The sequence below is a fragment of the Ailuropoda melanoleuca genome, chromosome 20 (assembly GCF_002007445.2).
Source record: "Ailuropoda melanoleuca isolate Jingjing chromosome 20, ASM200744v2, whole genome shotgun sequence".
Lineage (NCBI taxonomy): Eukaryota > Metazoa > Chordata > Mammalia > Carnivora > Ursidae > Ailuropoda > Ailuropoda melanoleuca.
The window spans coordinates 25,158,766-25,177,497 of record NC_048237.1 but is presented as its reverse complement, the minus strand read 5'-3'; the positions used below and the strand labels follow the sequence as shown (position 1 = coordinate 25,177,497).

At 39.2% G+C, this 18,732-nt stretch overlaps 2 protein-coding genes across 5 annotated transcripts in view; one reads left to right on the top strand and one right to left on the bottom strand.

The window, feature by feature from the left end:
- Window positions 1–7,943, top strand: part of NEMF (nuclear export mediator factor) — a 48,106-nt gene extending 40,163 nt beyond the window's left edge. For 2 of the 4 annotated variants that reach the window (XM_034648691.1, XM_034648690.1), the window contains 10 exons: window positions 202–244; window positions 395–444; window positions 2,013–2,166; window positions 3,323–3,400; window positions 3,700–3,897; window positions 5,313–5,348; window positions 6,212–6,312; window positions 6,409–6,452; window positions 6,536–6,615; window positions 6,894–7,943. In XM_034648691.1, coding sequence (XP_034504582.1) covers window positions 202–244; window positions 395–444; window positions 2,013–2,166; window positions 3,323–3,400; window positions 3,700–3,897; window positions 5,313–5,348; window positions 6,212–6,312; window positions 6,409–6,452; window positions 6,536–6,615; window positions 6,894–6,971 — 862 coding nt within the window. In that variant the 3' untranslated portion in view covers window positions 6,972–7,943. Of the gene's footprint in view, window positions 1–201; window positions 245–394; window positions 445–2,012; window positions 2,167–3,322; window positions 3,401–3,699; window positions 3,898–4,471; window positions 5,349–6,211; window positions 6,325–6,408; window positions 6,453–6,535; window positions 6,616–6,893 lie in introns of those variants that run through there. The other 2 variants (XM_002921990.4, XR_004622223.1) reach the window with 2 other exon arrangements.
- A 209-nt stretch (window positions 7,944–8,152) lies between these two features.
- On the bottom strand, window positions 8,153–18,668 carry KLHDC2 (kelch domain containing 2). The gene is made up of 12 exons (XM_034648692.1): window positions 16,344–18,668; window positions 14,593–14,710; window positions 12,473–12,588; window positions 12,080–12,161; window positions 11,843–11,926; window positions 11,239–11,319; window positions 11,105–11,163; window positions 10,395–10,504; window positions 9,927–9,999; window positions 8,828–8,915; window positions 8,680–8,732; window positions 8,153–8,462 (listed from the first exon to the last, which is right to left on the bottom strand). Exons 1-12 carry the CDS (start codon window positions 16,358–16,360, stop codon window positions 8,339–8,341), a joined length of 1,005 nt encoding a protein of 334 aa, XP_034504583.1. The 5' UTR covers window positions 16,361–18,668; the 3' UTR covers window positions 8,153–8,338.
- Window positions 18,669–18,732: the final 64 nt, after the last annotated feature.

Genomic DNA, 18,732 nt, shown 5'->3' with positions numbered 1-18,732 from the left:
GTAAGTGTTCAATTTATATCTGCTATTTAAGAATATATTTAAAAGTGTGAGATGAGCAATATGATTTTTAAAAATTTTACCAGCATGTGAAAATTTGTAGATTGCCAGTGATTAAGGGTATGATAACGGGAATGTTTGTGGACTTTGTAAATGAATGCCTTTTACAGGCTAGTGGATGCCTCTTTCTGTTTATTTTCACAGGTCCCTCCAGAAATTGGCTTCAAAAGAGGAATCTTCTAATACGGTAAGCTATTTTCAAAGTTTTGTGAAGAACATCATGTCTTTCTCATTGAATCATTTTGTACTTTTAATTTTACTTTCTGGAAAATTAATAGTAGTGATGTTATTGTTTGTATTTGCTTGTGTTGTTTTTTTTTTGTTTTAATTTTAATAGAGTGACAGTAAATTACAGAGCCGGAGACATTTGTCAGCCAAGGAAAGAAGGTAAACATATTTGTGTTATCTAATTGGAAAGTATGTAAATATTTTTTGGTTACTGACAATTCAGTTATGACAGATGACTTGGAGGTTCTAAAGACCTCCCTTATTAAAATTACCAAGATTTAGCATAAACCTTGTTTAGTTCTTAATATTCAGCTCTAATAGGTTTTTCTGTTTTAGGCCCCTAATCTGTCACTACAGTCGGTGAGATAGGTCAAGTAACATGAGACAGACCCTTTGTTATGTAAATATATGCATTAAATAGGCTGGTTCTAGGATAATATTGACAGGAATAAACAAGAATCCTTGAAAAATAATTAGGAAAGTTTCGTTTAATAGACTTTTTTTTTTTTTTTTAACATAGAAGGTCTCGGGAGGCAGACAGAAAGGCAGAAGGAAAGGGACAACTGAGACAATCACTATAGGTTAAAAAAGGCTATAAAGCTAGTAAAGCAGTCCAGGAAGAGACTGTAGAGTGGAATGGATAATAAACCCTTTTGTTTGAGAAAGATAATCATTAAACAGCTTTAGCAAACTTTCTGAGGACACAGCACTATGCTTAATACTGAGTATACAAAGAGGTAAAATATAATAAAGCTTGTGCCTTTAAGGCGTACTCAAGTCCTGGATTCAGGAAAAGAGCTGTACGGTAGGGACACAGTAGTTCAGGAGCCAGGAACTGCTGTGAGTCCCAGTATTTTGAGAATACCATCAGAATTGCACCTTGAAGATATATCAGGCCATAGGCAAATGGAAGATAAGAAGGTCAAAGATTCCAAGGAGAATTAGCATTAACAAAGCAGGGCAGCGTTTTGGAAGCAATATGCATAGGTGCTTTGGGGAAATGATAAGTAGACTGAGGTGAAAGGGGCAAAAAGTTCATGTTTGTGAACTGGTAGATGATAAGATGGGTAAAGTGAACTTGGATCAAAAGTGGAGAACTGATTAGAATGATAAGCTAGGTATTTTTGTACCTCATCCTGAAAGTGATATGAGGAACATTTTGGAAGATTTTAAATGGGATGTGAGATAGGTAAACACTTAAGATTAATCTAGAAGTTCATGTAGAACAGTTTATGGGGGAAATACTGGAAAACGGTCTCAGTAGGAAGTGATGAGGACCAGGGCTAGTGCGGCGGCGCTGGGAATAGAAGAGATTGCACATAGAAAATACCACAGTTGAAGGGTTTCTCCTTCCTCCCTAGTCTGTATATCTTTACCCATTTATTTATTTAGCTAACCTGTCAACATATTTTATTGAATACCTAAAATCTGCCAAGGCCATGCTGATACGAAGACTACAAATCCTGGTGCCTGGCCATCAAGGTGTGGAGGCTACTGAGTAAGGATAAGTCAGGGGTGACAGTGTGTGGCCTGGATGACAGAAAGAATAAATCCATGAGAGAAAAGTTTTTAGCTTTTTCCTATATGCTGATTTTTGCTACTTTTATACTGTAGCCTGGTGGTTATGAAGTTTAGCAGAAGCCATGATCTTTTATATATTGTACGTGTTCCCCTTCCTCTATTTTGGGACACTAAGAATCAGATGTTCCCGTTTCATTTCTATTTAGGGAAATGAAGAAGAAAAAGCTTCCAAGTGACTCAGGGGATTTAGAAGTGATAGAGGTAAAGGACAAAGAAAAAGAAAATACTCTACACATTGAAACTCATCAGAACACAAGCAAAAACGTCCCAGCTGTGCAGCCAATGAAACGAGGACAGAAGGTAATAAAACTTTGGGGTGAACTGTTAAAGTTAGTACTCTGTGGTTTACAAATGAAGTTGTGAGGGTCGTCTTTTTTTTAAGATTTTACTTTTATTTATTTGAGAGAGAGACAGTGACAGAGATAGCAAATGAGAGCACAAGCTGGGAGGAGAGGGAAAAGCAGCCTCCTGCTGAGCAGGGAGCCCAATGCGGGGCTCCATCCCAGGACCCTGGAATCATGACCTGAGCCAAAGGCAGATCCCCAACCGACTGAGCCACCCAGGCGCCCTGGTTCTTCTTTAAAAAACTAAGTGAAGATGTAGGCAAAGAAAATAATCCTATGTGGCTTCCTTTGACTGAAAGTTAGATAGGCTGTAGGGAACATAGAGATCACTGTTCTGTGTCCCTTTAAGATCATCTAGATAGAAGCTCTCATTGTATGTAGAGGAGGAATCAGAAGTATAGACTTTTAGAAGTCCCAGTTATCAACCTTTTCTTTTATAGTTCAGAGTTCTTTATGTCCCGTTTAAAGAAATCTTCAAAAATTTATAAATTTGTTATTTGGGCCCCAGCGAAGATTAATAAAGACAAAAATCTAGGAGAGGCCTAGAGGTGTATGGTTTTAAAAATTACTAGGTAATTTGGATGTGTAGCCCACATAAAAGAATCACCAGTTTAGTTGAGAAAATTCAGTCTTAAGAGCCTTTGTCCAGCTTAGCTTTTGCTGCCTTGGTTCCTGTTCTTCCTCTCTCTGGATCCTGTCTCCAACGAAATGCAAGGACTTGCTATTACTACACGGTCGTGTCTTTATCTTATAATCCTGCTTTTCTTGTATTCCCTGATACTATAAACTTTACTTCTTTTAAGACTTTCAAGTTGTACTCTATTTGTTCCCCATAGTTCTTGATTAAGCTGAAAGAAATCTTTCTCTGAATTACCTTAGAAATAATGTTTGCATTTAGAATATGTTGCATTACATATGTCGTCTTCTGCCAGATGGTAAATTCTTTGAGGGTGAGGAGTATGGTTTATCCATCATTTTAGCCTCTCTACTGCTTATTATAATGGTATCTTCTCAGCATTTTTGACAGAATAAGAGCACCTTTTCTTTACAAACATTTGTTGACATTTTTTTAACTGCTGATTTTTTCCGACTAAAGTCTTTTGATTTTGTAGAGTAAAATGAAAAAAATGAAGGAAAAATACAAAGACCAAGATGAAGAAGAACGTGAACTCATCATGAAGTTGCTGGGGGTAAGGAACATCCAAACCATGTTCTTCTTTTTTGTTTTTTTGTTTTGTTTTTAGATTTCATTTATTTGAGAGAGAGAGAGAATGTGCATGCAAGCCAGGGGAGCAGCAGGCAGAGGGAGACGCAGGTTCCCTGCTCAGCAAGGAGCCTGATGCAGGACTTGATCCCAGGACTCTGGGATCATGACCTGAGCTGAAGGCACACGCTTAACTGACTGAGCCACCCAGCCCCACCCCCTTTTTAAAAGATTATTTATTTGTCAGAGAGAGAGCAGACATTATTTTACCTCTATGAATTAAAGTCTGCAGGTTCAAACAAAGAAGAAAAGGGAAAGAAGGGAAAGAAAGGAAAAACAAAGGATGAACCTGTGAAGAAACAGCCCCAGAAACCTAGAGGTGGACCAAGGGCTTCAGACAGCATCAAGAAGGAAACTCCTTCCCTTGAGGTTGTAACTCCCGAGTTACAAGACTTGGCTGTAGATGACCCACATGACGACAAGGTAGGGCTACCGGTCCTGCGCGCGTGGGCTTTGGCGGCCACCTCGGGGTTCCCAGACACGAGGGTTACAAGTGCTGAACCAGGACAAGTGGTAACCTTATTCTCAGTGAAAGTCCTCTTAGGAATACAACCTAAAGGACTAGATCCCGCGTGTGTGGGTTTCAGCAGCCACCTCGGGGTTCCCAGACATGAGGGTTACAAGTGCTGAACCAGGACAAGTGGTAACCTATTCTCAAAGTCCTCTTAGAAATACAACCTAAAGGACTAGATCCTGCATGTGTGGGTTTCAGCAGCCACCTCGGGGTTCCCAGACACGAGGGTTACAAGTGCTGAACCAGGACAAGTGGTAACCTTATTCTTAGTGAAAGTCCTCTTAGAAATACAACCTAAAGGACTAGATTTCCAGGATGTAAGTGTAAAAATGGTCATGTTCATATGATAAGTTTTTTACAAGCCTTTAGAAAATAATTCTATGGAGAGGCTTTTATCTGATTCTAGTGGAAGCTCAGTTACAATAAGACAGATAATTCGGATTGTCGTGAAGATGAGCAGAAAGTAAATTTGCGCTTCTCTAGATTTTTCTGTAGGAATATGTGCTGTGTTATCTTACATAATGTCCACTGCCTGTACAGCTCAAGTGCCAAGTAAGTCCCTTGGTTGAAAAACCAGCGAGAAGTGAAATTTATCCAGTTAAGATGGTTGCCTAATTATTCTATCAACTGAATACAACAAGCCCAGCTTTAAGTATATCTTCTTGAAATCCTGAGCAAAGGATTTACTACTTTATAAAATTGGAAGAAATTTGGCTTTGCTGGTATTTGTATTTATAGCAGTTAAAGGTTTGGTTAGAATCGTGTGTTCTATTCAGTGTGGATAATGCTTACAGGGATTCCCGGAACAATGTTACTGTTTTATAATATGACAATTCATTTTGATCCTCAAATTTTTATACTATTCTCATATCTGTAATTTAATCTATAAACCAGAGACTCATATTGGAGATAATTTAAGAAGAGCAAACAAGAGTAAGCTTACCTTAATATATGAAAAATTTATCCTAGAACTATTGAACGGAGACTAAAAAGTAAAAGTTCTGTTCACCAGGATTCTCCATTTTCCTTTGGCAAACATATCAAATCTAGTTGTCATCTTAAATTGTCATTTTACATTGAAAATTGTCATTTTACATGCACTCCATGTGAAAGTGTTTTTTTTTAACTTCAGAGAAGTTCCCTGCTCGCTAAAATAGATGCACAAATCAGTTTTGGGACACCGCAGAACACAGTCTTGGGGTCCATAACCTGTTGTTAAGATGTGATAGTCTTGTTATATTATTGTTTTTTTTCTCCTCATAGTTTTTTAATCATGTGAAATTTCAACTTAAGTTATAGCTGACTTCTGTAATTTTGTTTGGAGCAGGAAGAACAAGACCTGGACCAGCAGGGTAATGAGGTATGACTTTGTGTTGGGTCCCTACTGTGACACTCTGACTACAGTCTAGTTCCCAGAATATTTGATATACAGTTTCTAACTAATTAAAACTTCTAAGGCTAAGACAAGGTTATAGGCTCTGGAGTCCAACATTCTGGGTTTGAATCCCAACTTTGCTATATGTAACTGCGACCTTGAAGCATTATTTTTTGTGCTTCTGTTTCCTCATCTGAAGAGTGGGGATGATTGGTCCCTACCAGGAGAGTGGTGTTTGGAGAATACACATAAAGCATTTAGAGAAGTCCATGGCACATAGTAAAAACTACTCCAGCACCAAGCATCTTGTCCAAGTTTTATTCATGTTGCTAAATAAATATGGCTAATCTTGTAGACAGCCCACCAAAAGCAACTCTAAGAAGCCTGTAAGATTTTTCCGTAAGAACAGGCAAAATGCCCCAAGTGGGCCAGGGTGGGAGAGGGGAGTGCTGCTAGAAAATCCCCCTGGTCGAGAACTGCTGGTCTAGCCAAAGTATCAGTCCCATTTCCAGGCAATGAATTTAAATCTATTTGTGGTCATTTTTATACATCACTTTAATCCATAGTTTTCTGCAACAAATAACATCCAACAAGTTTGTTCTCCCTTAAATGTATTTACAAGTATTATTTTTGAAAATCATTGTTCTCATTTCTCATTATGTTATACAAAGATTTCAGTAGTAAAGAATATAAACACCATTGTTCTTAAACTCTTTGGAGCTAGAAATAGAAAGCAGAGCTTAAGACTACAGGCCTATCAGAAAAAGATAAAAATATGTTGAGTATTAAGACTTTTCTTTTTTAGGACTGGTAAGAATTTTATAATTGTTTTTGTTTTCCCTTTTTAGGAAAATCTCTTTGACTCTTTGACTGGGCAGCCGCATCCTGAAGATGTGTTACTGTTTGCCATTCCAATATGTGCCCCTTACACCACCATGACAAACTACAAGTAAGTCATCTATAGTTTACTCAACACCACTGACACATAGTGACTTGTGGATGGTTTTGTAATCTCTGTTCAGTAACACGCAATTCCTTTTTAAAGATACAAAGTGAAACTTACTCCTGGAGTTCAGAAAAAGGGAAAAGGTATTTAAAAAATTTTTTTTGAATTATGATTTTGAACGTTTCTTCCCTGAACAGAAGTAGATTCTTCTGTTTTCTATTTACAGCTGCAAAAACAGCCTTGAATAGTTTCATGCATTCCAAAGAAGCAACAGCAAGAGAAAAAGACTTATTTCGCAGTGTAAAGGTAAAGTATTCCTCCTGAAGTCTGGAGATCGGTGGTACAGTTAAAAATGTTAGCAGTTTCTACTTTCAGTTCTTTATTCATAGTAGACGCAAGCTGCAGCTATTGTTCTGGTAGATAATGCTATCGTCTTACTAGAAGCAGTGTAAAATAAGTAAAATCATTTCCATTGAAAATTTTGGAAATGCCTGTCTTTTGACAGCAGAGGACACATAATTGTCATAAAAGAAACATGACCACCATATAGAATGTGAAGATATTCAGCAATTCTCTTTTTTTAGGACACGGATTTATCAAGAAATATTCCTGGCAAAGTCAAAGTGTCTGCACCCAATCTTCTGAATGTAAAAAGGAAATAGCTGAAATGAAATCCTAAAGTATTTGAGAAGAGCCAATTTTATAGCCTTTTGGAAGTTCAAAGATGAAAACACCTTGTAACAAGACTTCCGCATTTAAAAATGAACTAAACATTGCCTTGCTATATTCGCCAAAAGGACTTTTTTTTTTTCTTCCAGTTTTTTAGAGAGGAAACACACTACGGTAGGATTTCCTAAAATATTTGTGGACAGTTAAATGCTAACTGTATACATCTGTAGTTTTTCTCCTACATTTTCTTGAAATTTGGGAGGTTAATACTAAGTTTTCATTTCATGTTGTAAAGAAGTCGAACAGTGAAGTGGCTCAGTTGCTTAGACTATTGACTTGGTAGCCCACCCTCTGTAACATCTAATATATCTATTACAGGCCAGTCACAGGGGGTTTTCTGGTGGTGTGGTGGGAGTTGGGGGGGTTAAACATTTAGGATTAAGTGTTGGAAACCTTCTGCCTTTACTTATAGTTGTCAAAAAATATATTAGACCAGATTTAAAATACACATAATTCAGCCTAAGAAATAAGACCTAAAAAAATTGGTACTCATCACTTCCATGCATTTAAACAACTTCACTTTTCTCCTGATTTCTTCCTTGTAATCTGTTTTATACCATTTTATTTTCTACCTCTAGTGATTATCAGCATGTTACGGAGTATCTTAACCTATGATATCATAAGTGCACTTTTAGGCTTATCACTAAAGACTCTTGACCCAGCTCCTCCTCTTCTATCTCCTAACAGAACGGAGAAGTCATAACATCATTCCCATTCTTTTATGAGCTAAAAAACTTATTAAATGATTAGACCATAGCTACTGACAGTATGACCACTTGCCCCGCCCCTATACCAAAGCATCAATAAGGTCAAAGTACTGAACAGCTGTTGGTCCTTCCAGAATTTAACCAGCTTAGTCCTATTGAGAATATTTTTCCATTTGAAATTAATGTAAAAAAAAAAAACTTTGTAATTATACAGCCTAGCGTTGCAAATACAACAGACTACTCTTGCAATTTAAAAAAATAACCTCACCATTTTGATAGTGGTAAGAATAATTAATGTAATGTTTCTACGGCTATATATCCTGAAGTTACCAAAAAGAAAATATAATAACCATTCCTTGGGGTAAAAAGCCCAAGTATTTTCTTTTGCTTTAATAGAACACAGTTACTGGTGTTAAATACATTTATTGTAAACTTTAGACACAAAAATAGGTTCTCTAGGCCATTCACATGCACATTAAAACCAAAAAGCTGCAAACTACAACAATGCATATAATTATACAAACGATACCACTCTCTGCTGTTTACAGAATTGCTGTCCATGCAAGGTGATCAGAGGCATTATCTATGAAGCCTTAAGATCCAGAAGTGTTGTTACTACCAAACCTCTGATTAACACTGTGAAGTAAGTGTTTTGGAAGGCAGTTCCACGAGTTGGCTAACATTTCTTTAAAGCAAATGACGGCTTCTAAGCTTAGCCTGAAAGTGGACAAGAGAAAAATAATTTTGCTTTACTGTTTGGAAGTACATTAATTTAAAGACTTATTAAAAAACACCCCCCCCCAAGAAAATACTTTAAAGATTTTCATAGGAACTGGTTAGTTATAGAAGGCTTGTTATTGCCCTTAAGTTATCCGTATACCTGGTTTTTCAGGAGCGTTAATTAAAATGAAGTACCTAGTAAAAAGTTACTTACCTTACAAGAGATTTTGGTTGAACTGAAAATATAAGTATTTCATTACTGTGTGCCTGAAAAATAGATTTGAAGAACATTTTCAAAAGTAAGTATTCCACAAGTTTCAGAAATATTATGAAGTGTCCTTTAACTAGGGTAGAATACTTACAGCTCTGTGATGGACAAGAAGGTTATTGGCGCACCCACCAAAAACAATTACTTCTCCTTCGTCACTGGCACAAGCTGTATGCCATAATCTATATTTAAAACAAAAGCTTGAGTTTGAAGTTACCCAAACACCGAATTGACAATGTATGCTACAGAACAGAATGCTGAAATAAAGACTAGAGATCTTTAGTACAGACCAGAAACATGCTGAGAAGCAACCGCTAGAAAACAATGTCTGTTTTATCTGGATGTTATTTTCTCTCTCTCTGGTCCAGTCCTAATTTATGCAATGAGGGGTTTGAACTGAATGATCTGTTCTCTAGGTCTTTGTTAGCAATAAAACTCTTCTGGGAGATGTGTGGTATATGCCCTCTCGATCTTCTTTTCACGGCAGGGCCAGTCCTCCTTACACAAAACATCTGAAGGATGCTGAATCTGGGATACTCTAGGTGTCAGGCCTGGTAATCCTATGGAAAGAATTTTTGTGCCAAATGAAGCCTTTGTGCATAAGTGTACTTAAATTAGAGGCTTGGGCGGGAAAATGCAGGCTGACCTATTTAAATGTGCTTTGAATACCAGTTGTGACTATAGCATATCCTTTAGCAGTTTTTGTAACAATTCTGAGATTAACAAAGAGAACTCTTGTGTTTTTGGGTGATGTGACTTAATATCTGTTAGTGCTACTGCAAATCTGATGGAAAGTTCTTGATTTTTTTTCCCTATATTCATTCTTCAAGGTTTTGAAATTCTCTCCTTTCCAGTTAACGTTTTTTTTAAATGGCAAACCTAGGATCAGTTGAATTCACTTGAGAAAAGAGCTTGATTATAGATTTTAACTACATCAGTTTTATGATAAAAGCAGCAGCAAAAGTTCAGCTTTGTTTTTTATGCACAGGGACAGAAAAGAAAGCATTCGATACTAGGATAATATTGGTTTTCTTTTCTTTCAAGAGGTATGACGTGAAACCTTAGTGAGTGTTAGGATTTTTAATAAGAAGAATGAGGTATACAGCCACAATTTCCTCTCTCATACCGGTCTTGTACATCTTTATGGACCTCAATTATTCAGTATAAGAATTATTTTTTTAAATAGTTCATACCTTGGTTTTTCAGTATAGGGATGATTAAACTGTATCCATTCATTTTTACTGATGCAGTAAGTCCAGGCATCACCTGATTGATTGAAGCAAAGAACAGCCGTGAAGTATGTTGTCAATAGGACACTGATAATTAAAGGGCACAGCTTTAACAAGAAAGGTAATAAATCAGATTGTGAGTACAAATAGGAAGTATATATCTTTTTTTTTTTACCCCTCTGCACTTAACCAAGTAGCCCTTCGCTTGTTACAACCCTTCAGTGGGGCTTTTAAGTGTTGCACTGGACAGAATCAATGGATGTCCTAGTATACAAACAATTACAGGTTTGTTATGGAATCAAAATTAATAGCAACCCTTCCAACCGACCCTGTAGCCCTTGGATATATTTTAAATAGACGATGTTTTCCAGCTCTTCATATTATCACATAGGAATGATACAGAATGATGTGTTTTATTTTTAGAAGACTTACTTAGCGGCTGTTTATCAGTGGTAAATCCTCCAAAGAGAAAGAGATGATCTGAAGAAACTGGTGTTAGTGAGTGCCAGGATCGGCCAACTGGGCATATGCCTTGTGGGATTCTGAAAAGAGCAGCTAAGTTACAGTATCTGTGTTTAAAAGCAGCTGCTATTTAATACAGAGAAACAGTAAAGAAGTTTTCTTTGAAAGTTTATGTAAAATTATGAAAAAAGAGACTTTAAATTTTAAAACCTTCTTGGTATTAATACTGCATGCTTTATTTTTTTTTTTAAGATTTTATTTATTTACTTGACAGAGATAGAGACAGCCAGCGAGAGAGGGAACACAAGCAGGGGGAGTGGGAAAGGAAGAAGCAGGCTCATAGCGGAGGAGCTCGATGTGGGGATGTGGGGCTCGATCCCATAACGCCGGGATCACGCCCTGAGCCGAAGGCAGACGCTTAACCGCTGTGCCACCCAGGGGCCCCTGCTGCTTTAGAATTAACTACGTTCTTAGAAGGTAGAGTCAACTTCAAACACTGAGCATATGCTGTGTGCCAGGTAGTTACGGGAATAGGAAATAAAAAAAAAATTCCGTTAAGGATCTAATCATCACATTTATTTAAATTCTCAGTTATAGAAAATTTAAGCAAGTACGTTATATACTGATAACAGAAAAAAATATTAAATGTTTTAAAAATAATTATCTAAAGTGATACATACAATTCACTCCATTCCCATGTGTCCAAATTAAGATAGTGAAGATCATTCATTCTAGCATCCTGAAAAAGGATAATGAAGTAATTATCATTCGAAATGACTCAAAAGCAAATCATTGAAACTGTTCATACACTTACTCGGTATCTGCCTCCAAACACAAAGCCTTTGTTTCCAACAGTTGCACAGGCGTGGGCAGCACGAGGTGAAGGTGCTTTACCCTGTAAAAGTCATAAAAGCAATGTTTTAAAATAAATACCAGAGTCTTTTCTGGATATGCGATGAGGATATGCAAGACACCTGAGCTTTTAAGCTAACATGCAGATGTCTATTCAACAGCAATACTAAAACCGCACACTGTAATTTTATATTTGAGCTGTATTACTGAATGCACTAGTTCACAGAATGATTGTCTTATATTTATCTTTTAAAATAAAAGGTAGTACATTATATGACACCTGTGTCAGAGGAAAAAGAAATGTGAGTGACTTAAATTACAATCTAGTGCTTAGGCGTTATTTAGTTACAAACAATACCACTTAACATCGATTAGAGAATGGATGCTGGATTAGTCTATACATTCACTAAACTTTTCTGAGGTATGGACTCCTTGGAGAATAATGAAAGCAATGAACCTTCTCTCTCCAGAAAAACAGGAATGAACTGTCCATTTTTACCACTTCCAACTCCCTTTCTCCTCCAAGGAGCCTTGCTTTAATAATGTATTATTCTTCAGTAACTCACAGTAGTGATAGGCTGACTCCAGATAAATGTTTCAGTGTCTAAAATATGTACATGATCATTCCATCCTCTTGGGTGGCTTGAATTCTACAGAAAATAAGAATCTGAGTTATTTTACAAATGTTTGTAAAATTATATACCTTTGCCTGGTTTATGAATAAGGCAAAATGAACAAGACTACCAAACGTGTATTATTTCAAATACCAAGAAAGCCATACAGAAATACGAAACCTCACTCACCCAAAAAGATGTTTCATCAAATTCAAAAGTTCCCAATACTTTATCTTCAGGTAAATATCCATAACCTCCAAAAAATATTAACCTGTTTGATAAAAAACACACTAAAAATTCAAACATCCACAGGTTAGAAAGATATGAGAAGTTCTTCTTTTGTCATGCTACGAATTGAGAAGGCACACTTACATATATAAGACACTTATTCACATAATAATGGCTACTGTGGCTAATTATGCCTTAGGTGCTATGTTAAGCACTTTGATGTATTAATTCACTTAACCCTTGTATGGGCCCTAGAAGATAAGTTCTAAGGTTACGATGGTTATTGTCTAAGGATACTTGAATGGCAAACCACTTTGCACATAAAAACTCAAATCTACGGGGCTGCTAACTCACTTGTTTTTATATACCCAGACACCAAGTTTGTCCTTTGATGATGGAGGAATTCCTTGGCAATCAATCCTTTCCCACTGTAATACTCTGTCAGTAGACCTTGAATCCAGCATGTAGAACTGTCAGAAGCAATGGTTTCAGTTAGATTTGGTTATGTGCAAGAAATTCAGCGTGGGCATTTTCATTTATTGTGACGTAACAGTAATAGAAATGTCATCAAATTCAGTTCTCCTTAAAGTGTGACTACAGACTGTTACTGGTCTGACTCTACATAAGGAATTTATGCCAGAATGTAATCTACCTAAGTCACTAGGCACCCCGTTCGGCTCATTTTTGCCCCAATAGCCTCATTTTTTTTAATGGAGGAAGAGAAGTGTGTGAATTTTTATTCTGTGCCTTGATTACACAGGCACTCTCAGTCATACTGATCTAATTTATGGGTATGAAGATGGTATTACCAAAAAGATTCAACTCAGCAATTTCACCTTCAAACTGAAACTAACAAACACGTCCCGAGTGCCTACTTCGTCTTGTAGGGTTTACCCGTAGCTGCTGCTGCGTACAGCTCAGTGTTGGTCTTTCAAAGGGTTCCCGTCCAGGTGCCTGGATACATCTGCTTTATAGAATCTGTTTACTTCTCTTAAGACTCCTAAGCTTCCTTCCGATCAAACTTAAAATACTCAACCCCCAGCCATTTGGTACACCAACTACTCCCATTTTTCTGCCCAGCCCTACAGCCACAGCTGCTTTCCCAAGCTGCTTCATGTTGGGTCAAAGTTCTCCCTCTCCGCCTGGGCCTGAGAAACACATGGCTCCGCTACAACCCACAAGCGGTGCCTCACAAAACCTTTCAGGCACAGAACCCGTTCTTCAAACAAAATCCTCAGCAAAGGCCTAACTGAAGTGGAGCTACGCTTGTTAAAATGGGGGTCAGGAGGGGTGGTCTGGAGCCTGCCCAACATCAGTATGCTCGGCCCACAGGTGTCCCGAGGCCTGTCAAAGAAGTGACAGAGTTCTGCTTGTTTGGAGTTCTGCCCCAGAGCTCCTAGGAGTACAGTTGGAACCTATGTCAGCCATATGCTCCATCCACAGCAAACCGCTTGGCATTCCCGTGAATAAGACCTATTTGCATATACCTCTGCCCCTGGACATCTCTATCTTGGCTACCCCTTCCAATTATGATTCAGTTCAACCCTCTTGGGTGATGACTTTGCTTATTCTGTTCCTCTGTCCTTCCAAACACAACGTCAAGGATTGTTTCTCAGATTTAACAGTATTTACTGAGCTATTATACTATGAGCCAGGCTCTGTGTATCTCCTCATATGCTACTGAAACCATCCACTTCCTATGTGTGTCCCTTTTAGAATGAGGTGGGGACTGTATCATTCATCTCTGTGTCTCCAGTGTCTAACCAAGTGCTCAGCCTATAAGGTGCTAAGTTGCTAAATAAATTTATGAGTCTCCCTAAATCATACGCACCTTTCTGACTGACATTTGTGTCTTACTGGCTTGAGAGAGCAACTGTTACCTTTTTCCTATTTGGAAAAAACACCGACAGAGTCAACAACAGTATCTTATAGTGCCACATTATAGGAATGTTAGCATATAAAACGTCATCCATATTAATTCATCCCTACAGCTGAGTGGTGCTCTGCTCATTTTTACCCTGCCCCTCATGACTGTATCTTGTTTTCATTTGGTTTACTAATATTTACCTAACACCCCAGGGTTCTAAGAGACCGAGTAGCTGCAGAGAGCACAAAGCAAAGCCACTTAGAAAATTACTGCACATATGTTATCAACCAAAGTTGATTTTACCAAAGGCCTAATAATCAGACTGGTAGACAAAATACTAAAGTGCACATTCATACCATTATCACGTACGTGAATTTTTAAAACTGGGACAGGAGTAAAGATGGGCTAACCTTAGAAATCTGAAGGTTTCTGAAAAAGTGTACAATTGCCCTTAAACCATAACCCTCAGAAACGCTCACCTTATTCGTGTTGCCCCGTGAATGGTGTCCCCCGAACAAGTACAGNGAAGATGGGCTAACCTTAGAAATCTGAAGGTTTCTGAAAAAGTGTACAATTGCCCTAAACCATAACCCTCAGAAACGCTCACCTTATTCGTGTTGCCCCGTGAATGGTGTCCCCCGAACAAGTACAGCACCCTGTCCACACACACAGCACAGCTTCCTGACATGGAGGGAGGCACGTCTCCTTCCGTGTTTATTTTCTTCCTGAGGGCAGAAAAAACAATGTAAATGTTTCGCAAAAGGGAAGAAATGTAAAAGTTACTCATTTTTCTTCTATCCCCGCAATAAAGGGAAAACATAAAATCGGCAGGCCGGCTCGAGCGCGCAGTGCAGCCTGGAAGCCGGTACCGGTCTGTGCTGCTCAGGCTTAACTGCTCTGTGTTGACACAGCCAGGGGCTATTTTGCTTTTAGTTTCTCGAGTGAGCCGGGAACCCCAAAGGAAAACTTGGGAACCCCAAAGGAAAACTTCGTCCCACTCCTGACAGATGAATTCGACAGGTGGGTTTTATTCAGTCACCTCTTAGCCATTCACATGAATCCGATGATTCAGCCCTTCGGTAACATTACAGGCGGGCAGTACTTACTGCGGGCCAGGCACTGCTCTGAGCGCTCTGCGTGCCTACATCTTCTGAACCCAAAAATGAATCCGAATCAAAAAGCCTAAGAAATCTAAGGTTCAGAGCATTAATAGAATGGTTAAGGTCTTCTGCTCATTTTATCACTTTAGCTAAGCTTTAAGTTTTGGTAGGCTTATTTTTACAAATCCTTTATGGGGCTGGATGTTTTAAAAAATTTTGTAGAATTCCCCTGTTAAAGGAATACTATTATAAATTTCCAATTTTCTAAAAAAAAAAAAATCGAGCAAACAACTCAGATCAACACTAATTTGCTACGTGCAGAAATAATCTTCACTTTTTAGTTGAACTCTTAAATCAGGTGGGACCACTACTCTCTTAGTTGTGATCTAGAACGTGCAAAATACGTAAAGGGCAGAGTTCTTACAAAGCAAACCATGGAGAGGGTTACTTTATAAATCCCCAAACACGGCTAACCCAGCAGTTTGAGAACCACCCTAACTCTGCCAAGGACATATGCTTGGGCACCACTTTGACGAGACTGGCGAAAGGTCTTTGCAGAATATCCCCAGTTGTATGGAAGGCAGATTTAGGTTAGTGGTTGGTTGTTTTTTTTCTTAAACACCATTTTAAAGAAATCTGCATTGAAATTTTAAGGTTAGAGCTCATTAGGCTACCACCTTTATTTCTAGGAGATACAATCTAGAAATCCTTTTCTCATTTACCATATAACAGAAGATATAACGTCTTGAAAAAATATATATGGAGCTTTTACTGTATTTCCCTTCCAAGACCTGAAGGCTCTGCTTCTGTAACATTACAAGGATATTTTATAGAGCCCTGAATAGAAGTGTCTTCAAAAAAGGTCATGAAAGTACCAAATTACTGAAGAGATGCTAATATGTCAAAGGTTAGCAGCCAAGCTGAACTAGCAGAACAGCTAGTTTTTAGAACAGAGAGATAGTTTTGCATCTTCAATTAAAATATTTTTTATTCTAATAGAATGGGCTTTACAGAGTTTTCCCCCCATTATTTTAAGATTCATTTTATTTTAGAGGGCAGGGGGAAGGAGAGAGAATCTTCAAGCAGATTCCCTGCTGAACACAGAGCCCAACTTGGGGCTCAGTCTTGACCCTTACATCTTGACCTGAGCTGAAACCAAGAGTCAGACGCTTAACTGAGCCACGTAAACACACCCGGAGTTTCTTTTTATTTGCAATCGTATTTGAACTTTTTAGCCTCCCTCATAATATCCAGTTACCATCTTCCGGTCTCCATGTTGTAGACCCACAGCTCTTCTCTGGGCAGATAAAAGTCATACAGTCCTCTGCCTTGATTACTCTAAGAGGAAGAAAAAATAGCAAATATAAAAAACAATTGGCATTCTAAAGAGGCACTATTGTGTATTTTTTTCGTATCTATCTTGAGATACTAATGAGAGTTATGAGAAGTAAGTCTTACAGTTCACTTCTAGCAAATGGACAGCCCTCCCTGTCCCATGCCACATACTCAAGGTAATGCTTATTAGACAACCCCACCCTTAGGACGCAGGCAGTTAAGAGGTCTCCAGGGGCTCTCCCAGGCCATTTTATGCTGAACAGACCTTCTCCAACTTTCCGTTGCAGGACTTCAGCAGAGGTTACCTGTGCCATGGCTCACACGCTACGTCGTCTAAGTTCCTGACCCACACTAACACGTGATGTCATTTTCTAGCCATTCTCTCCTTTCATCTACCCATTCTCTACCAAGAAACAGAGGGGGCAGAACTGCAAATGTGCAATTAAGTCCGTATGCAAAATTTTAAGTTCCTTGTTCTGCTCCATTTCCCCTCAGGTAAAAATTCTTAACAGAATGAGCTTACCAGATGCCAGAACTAGCTGAGTTCTTTCAGTGGATTATTTTATTTAATCCTCTCAACAACCCTAAAAAGCAGTTGTTAGTACAAGAAAATAGGTTTTTTAGAGAGGTAAGTAATCTGCCCACAAGTACTTGCAAGTAACAGCGGAACCAGGATTCAACCCTCCTTTCCTTGAATTTGCAACTGCAGTGGAGGCCCAACCTCCCCAATCTTTGAACCTCCCTGGCCACTTTTTGAACAATGTCAACATTGACACGGTGACCAATAGCAGTTCACTGAGAATGGGTGTCAGGATCCAATAAGCTTGCATAATAAGTAGTAAACAGCAACAGAGGAGGTGGCCACATAAACACTTTCTGTCCCACCACTTAGGAAGAGAAGGCTGGAATCAAGATAGCAGGCTGACCCGGAGTAGACCAGCTTTGTCCAAAGAGGAGAACAGACTAGTGAATAGGAAGCGAAGGTTTATTGCCTTCAAAACAATCTCGCCTTCAAAACAATCTCCAAAGGCTTCTCGGGGTTCTAGCCAAAATACTGAGGACAGCCTGTTTTGGAATCACCCACTTACTTCACTGATTGTGCCTCCCTCCTGCCTGAGTCCTAGGCATCCAGGCCCTAAAAACTCAGCATCAAAAATCTTCTGACAACCCTGTCCCCATTCCCCAAAGTCAAGTCCCATTCCCTCAACGCTGCTGCTTTTTACAAACAGAATTATGAATAAGTAGTTTAGACCAAAGTGATTAACGGGTTAACTTCTCCAATGGAATTATTTATATTTTAACAATGGCTCTACATACCTGCCCCTTCCTCCTACCAAGTACCCTCCTCTAAGCACCTATTCAATGGACCCTGAGGAGAAAACACTGCAGATTAATTAGGACTGGCAAAAAAACCCGAAAAAACCACAAAAAACAAGAACAAAAATCTCTTGTTAAACTAAATGAATTCATCAAGACAGCCATAGCAGTTTATTGCATCTGCCTTTTTTGACAGTTATCAGCTATGATCAGGTCAACTGTGCCAGAAGCCAAAATGCATTACCAGAGTCAAAATAAGTCCTCAAAGGCACAGGTGTAGCGGACCAGATTTCAAGCAAATGGGGGCAGGGAGATCAATTTTAAGACCAAAACGGACTAAAAAGAGTATTTTTGGTAGGAATGGATCAGCGCCACCCCACCAAATGCAATGAGCCCATTCTAGAATGTGAGGTGTTCCTGGGGTTGAACCTCTATAGCAAAAGGGCAGGAGAACTAACGAACAAGCTTTAGACAGGAGACACCAGGGTAGGATTCCCCCGCCAGAGGCAGCAAGAAGCGCAGCGGGCTCTAAACCGGTAACTCGCCGCGTTGCTTTTGATTAGGGGTCAAAGAGCCGACCTGGGGGTTACGGTTGTTGCTGTGGATTTTCTGGTTCCTGGTGGAGTCTTTTCCGTTCATTTTCTTAATAGGGGTTTATTCTGAAAAATGCCAACCCTTTCTCAGCTGAAACTAAAAGGAAACCAGCCCTGCAGGGTTCAAACAGCAGGCCGACGGCCACCTGCCCAGGCGCAGCCAGGCTCCCGAACAGGCGATTCCCGCGGCCCGCGGGGATTCCGGGGAGTCTTCCTACACCGGTCACCCCACGAGCGGGCAACCCCGGCCCCGAGGGTGCGGTGCTCCCCGGCGGGCCCGATAACTATGGCTGAGTGACATCGCACGTCGCCCCTTACACCCCCGACCTGTGAAAACGCGCGCGCCCTCCCCCGTACCGCTCCCACTTCCCCCAGAGCCCCGGGCGCCGCGGGCGGGGAGCG

Coding starts and splice junctions, on each gene's coding strand:
- KLHDC2 (XM_034648692.1), bottom strand. Junction 12,162..12,472: donor GTCTGGGTATATAAAAACAA/GTGAGTTAGCAG, acceptor TTTATCAAACAG/GTTAATATTTTTTGGAGGTT. Junction 8,733..8,827: donor TTCTTGTCCATCACAGAGCT/GTAAGTATTCTA, acceptor TCTATTTTTCAG/GCACACAGTAATGAAATACT.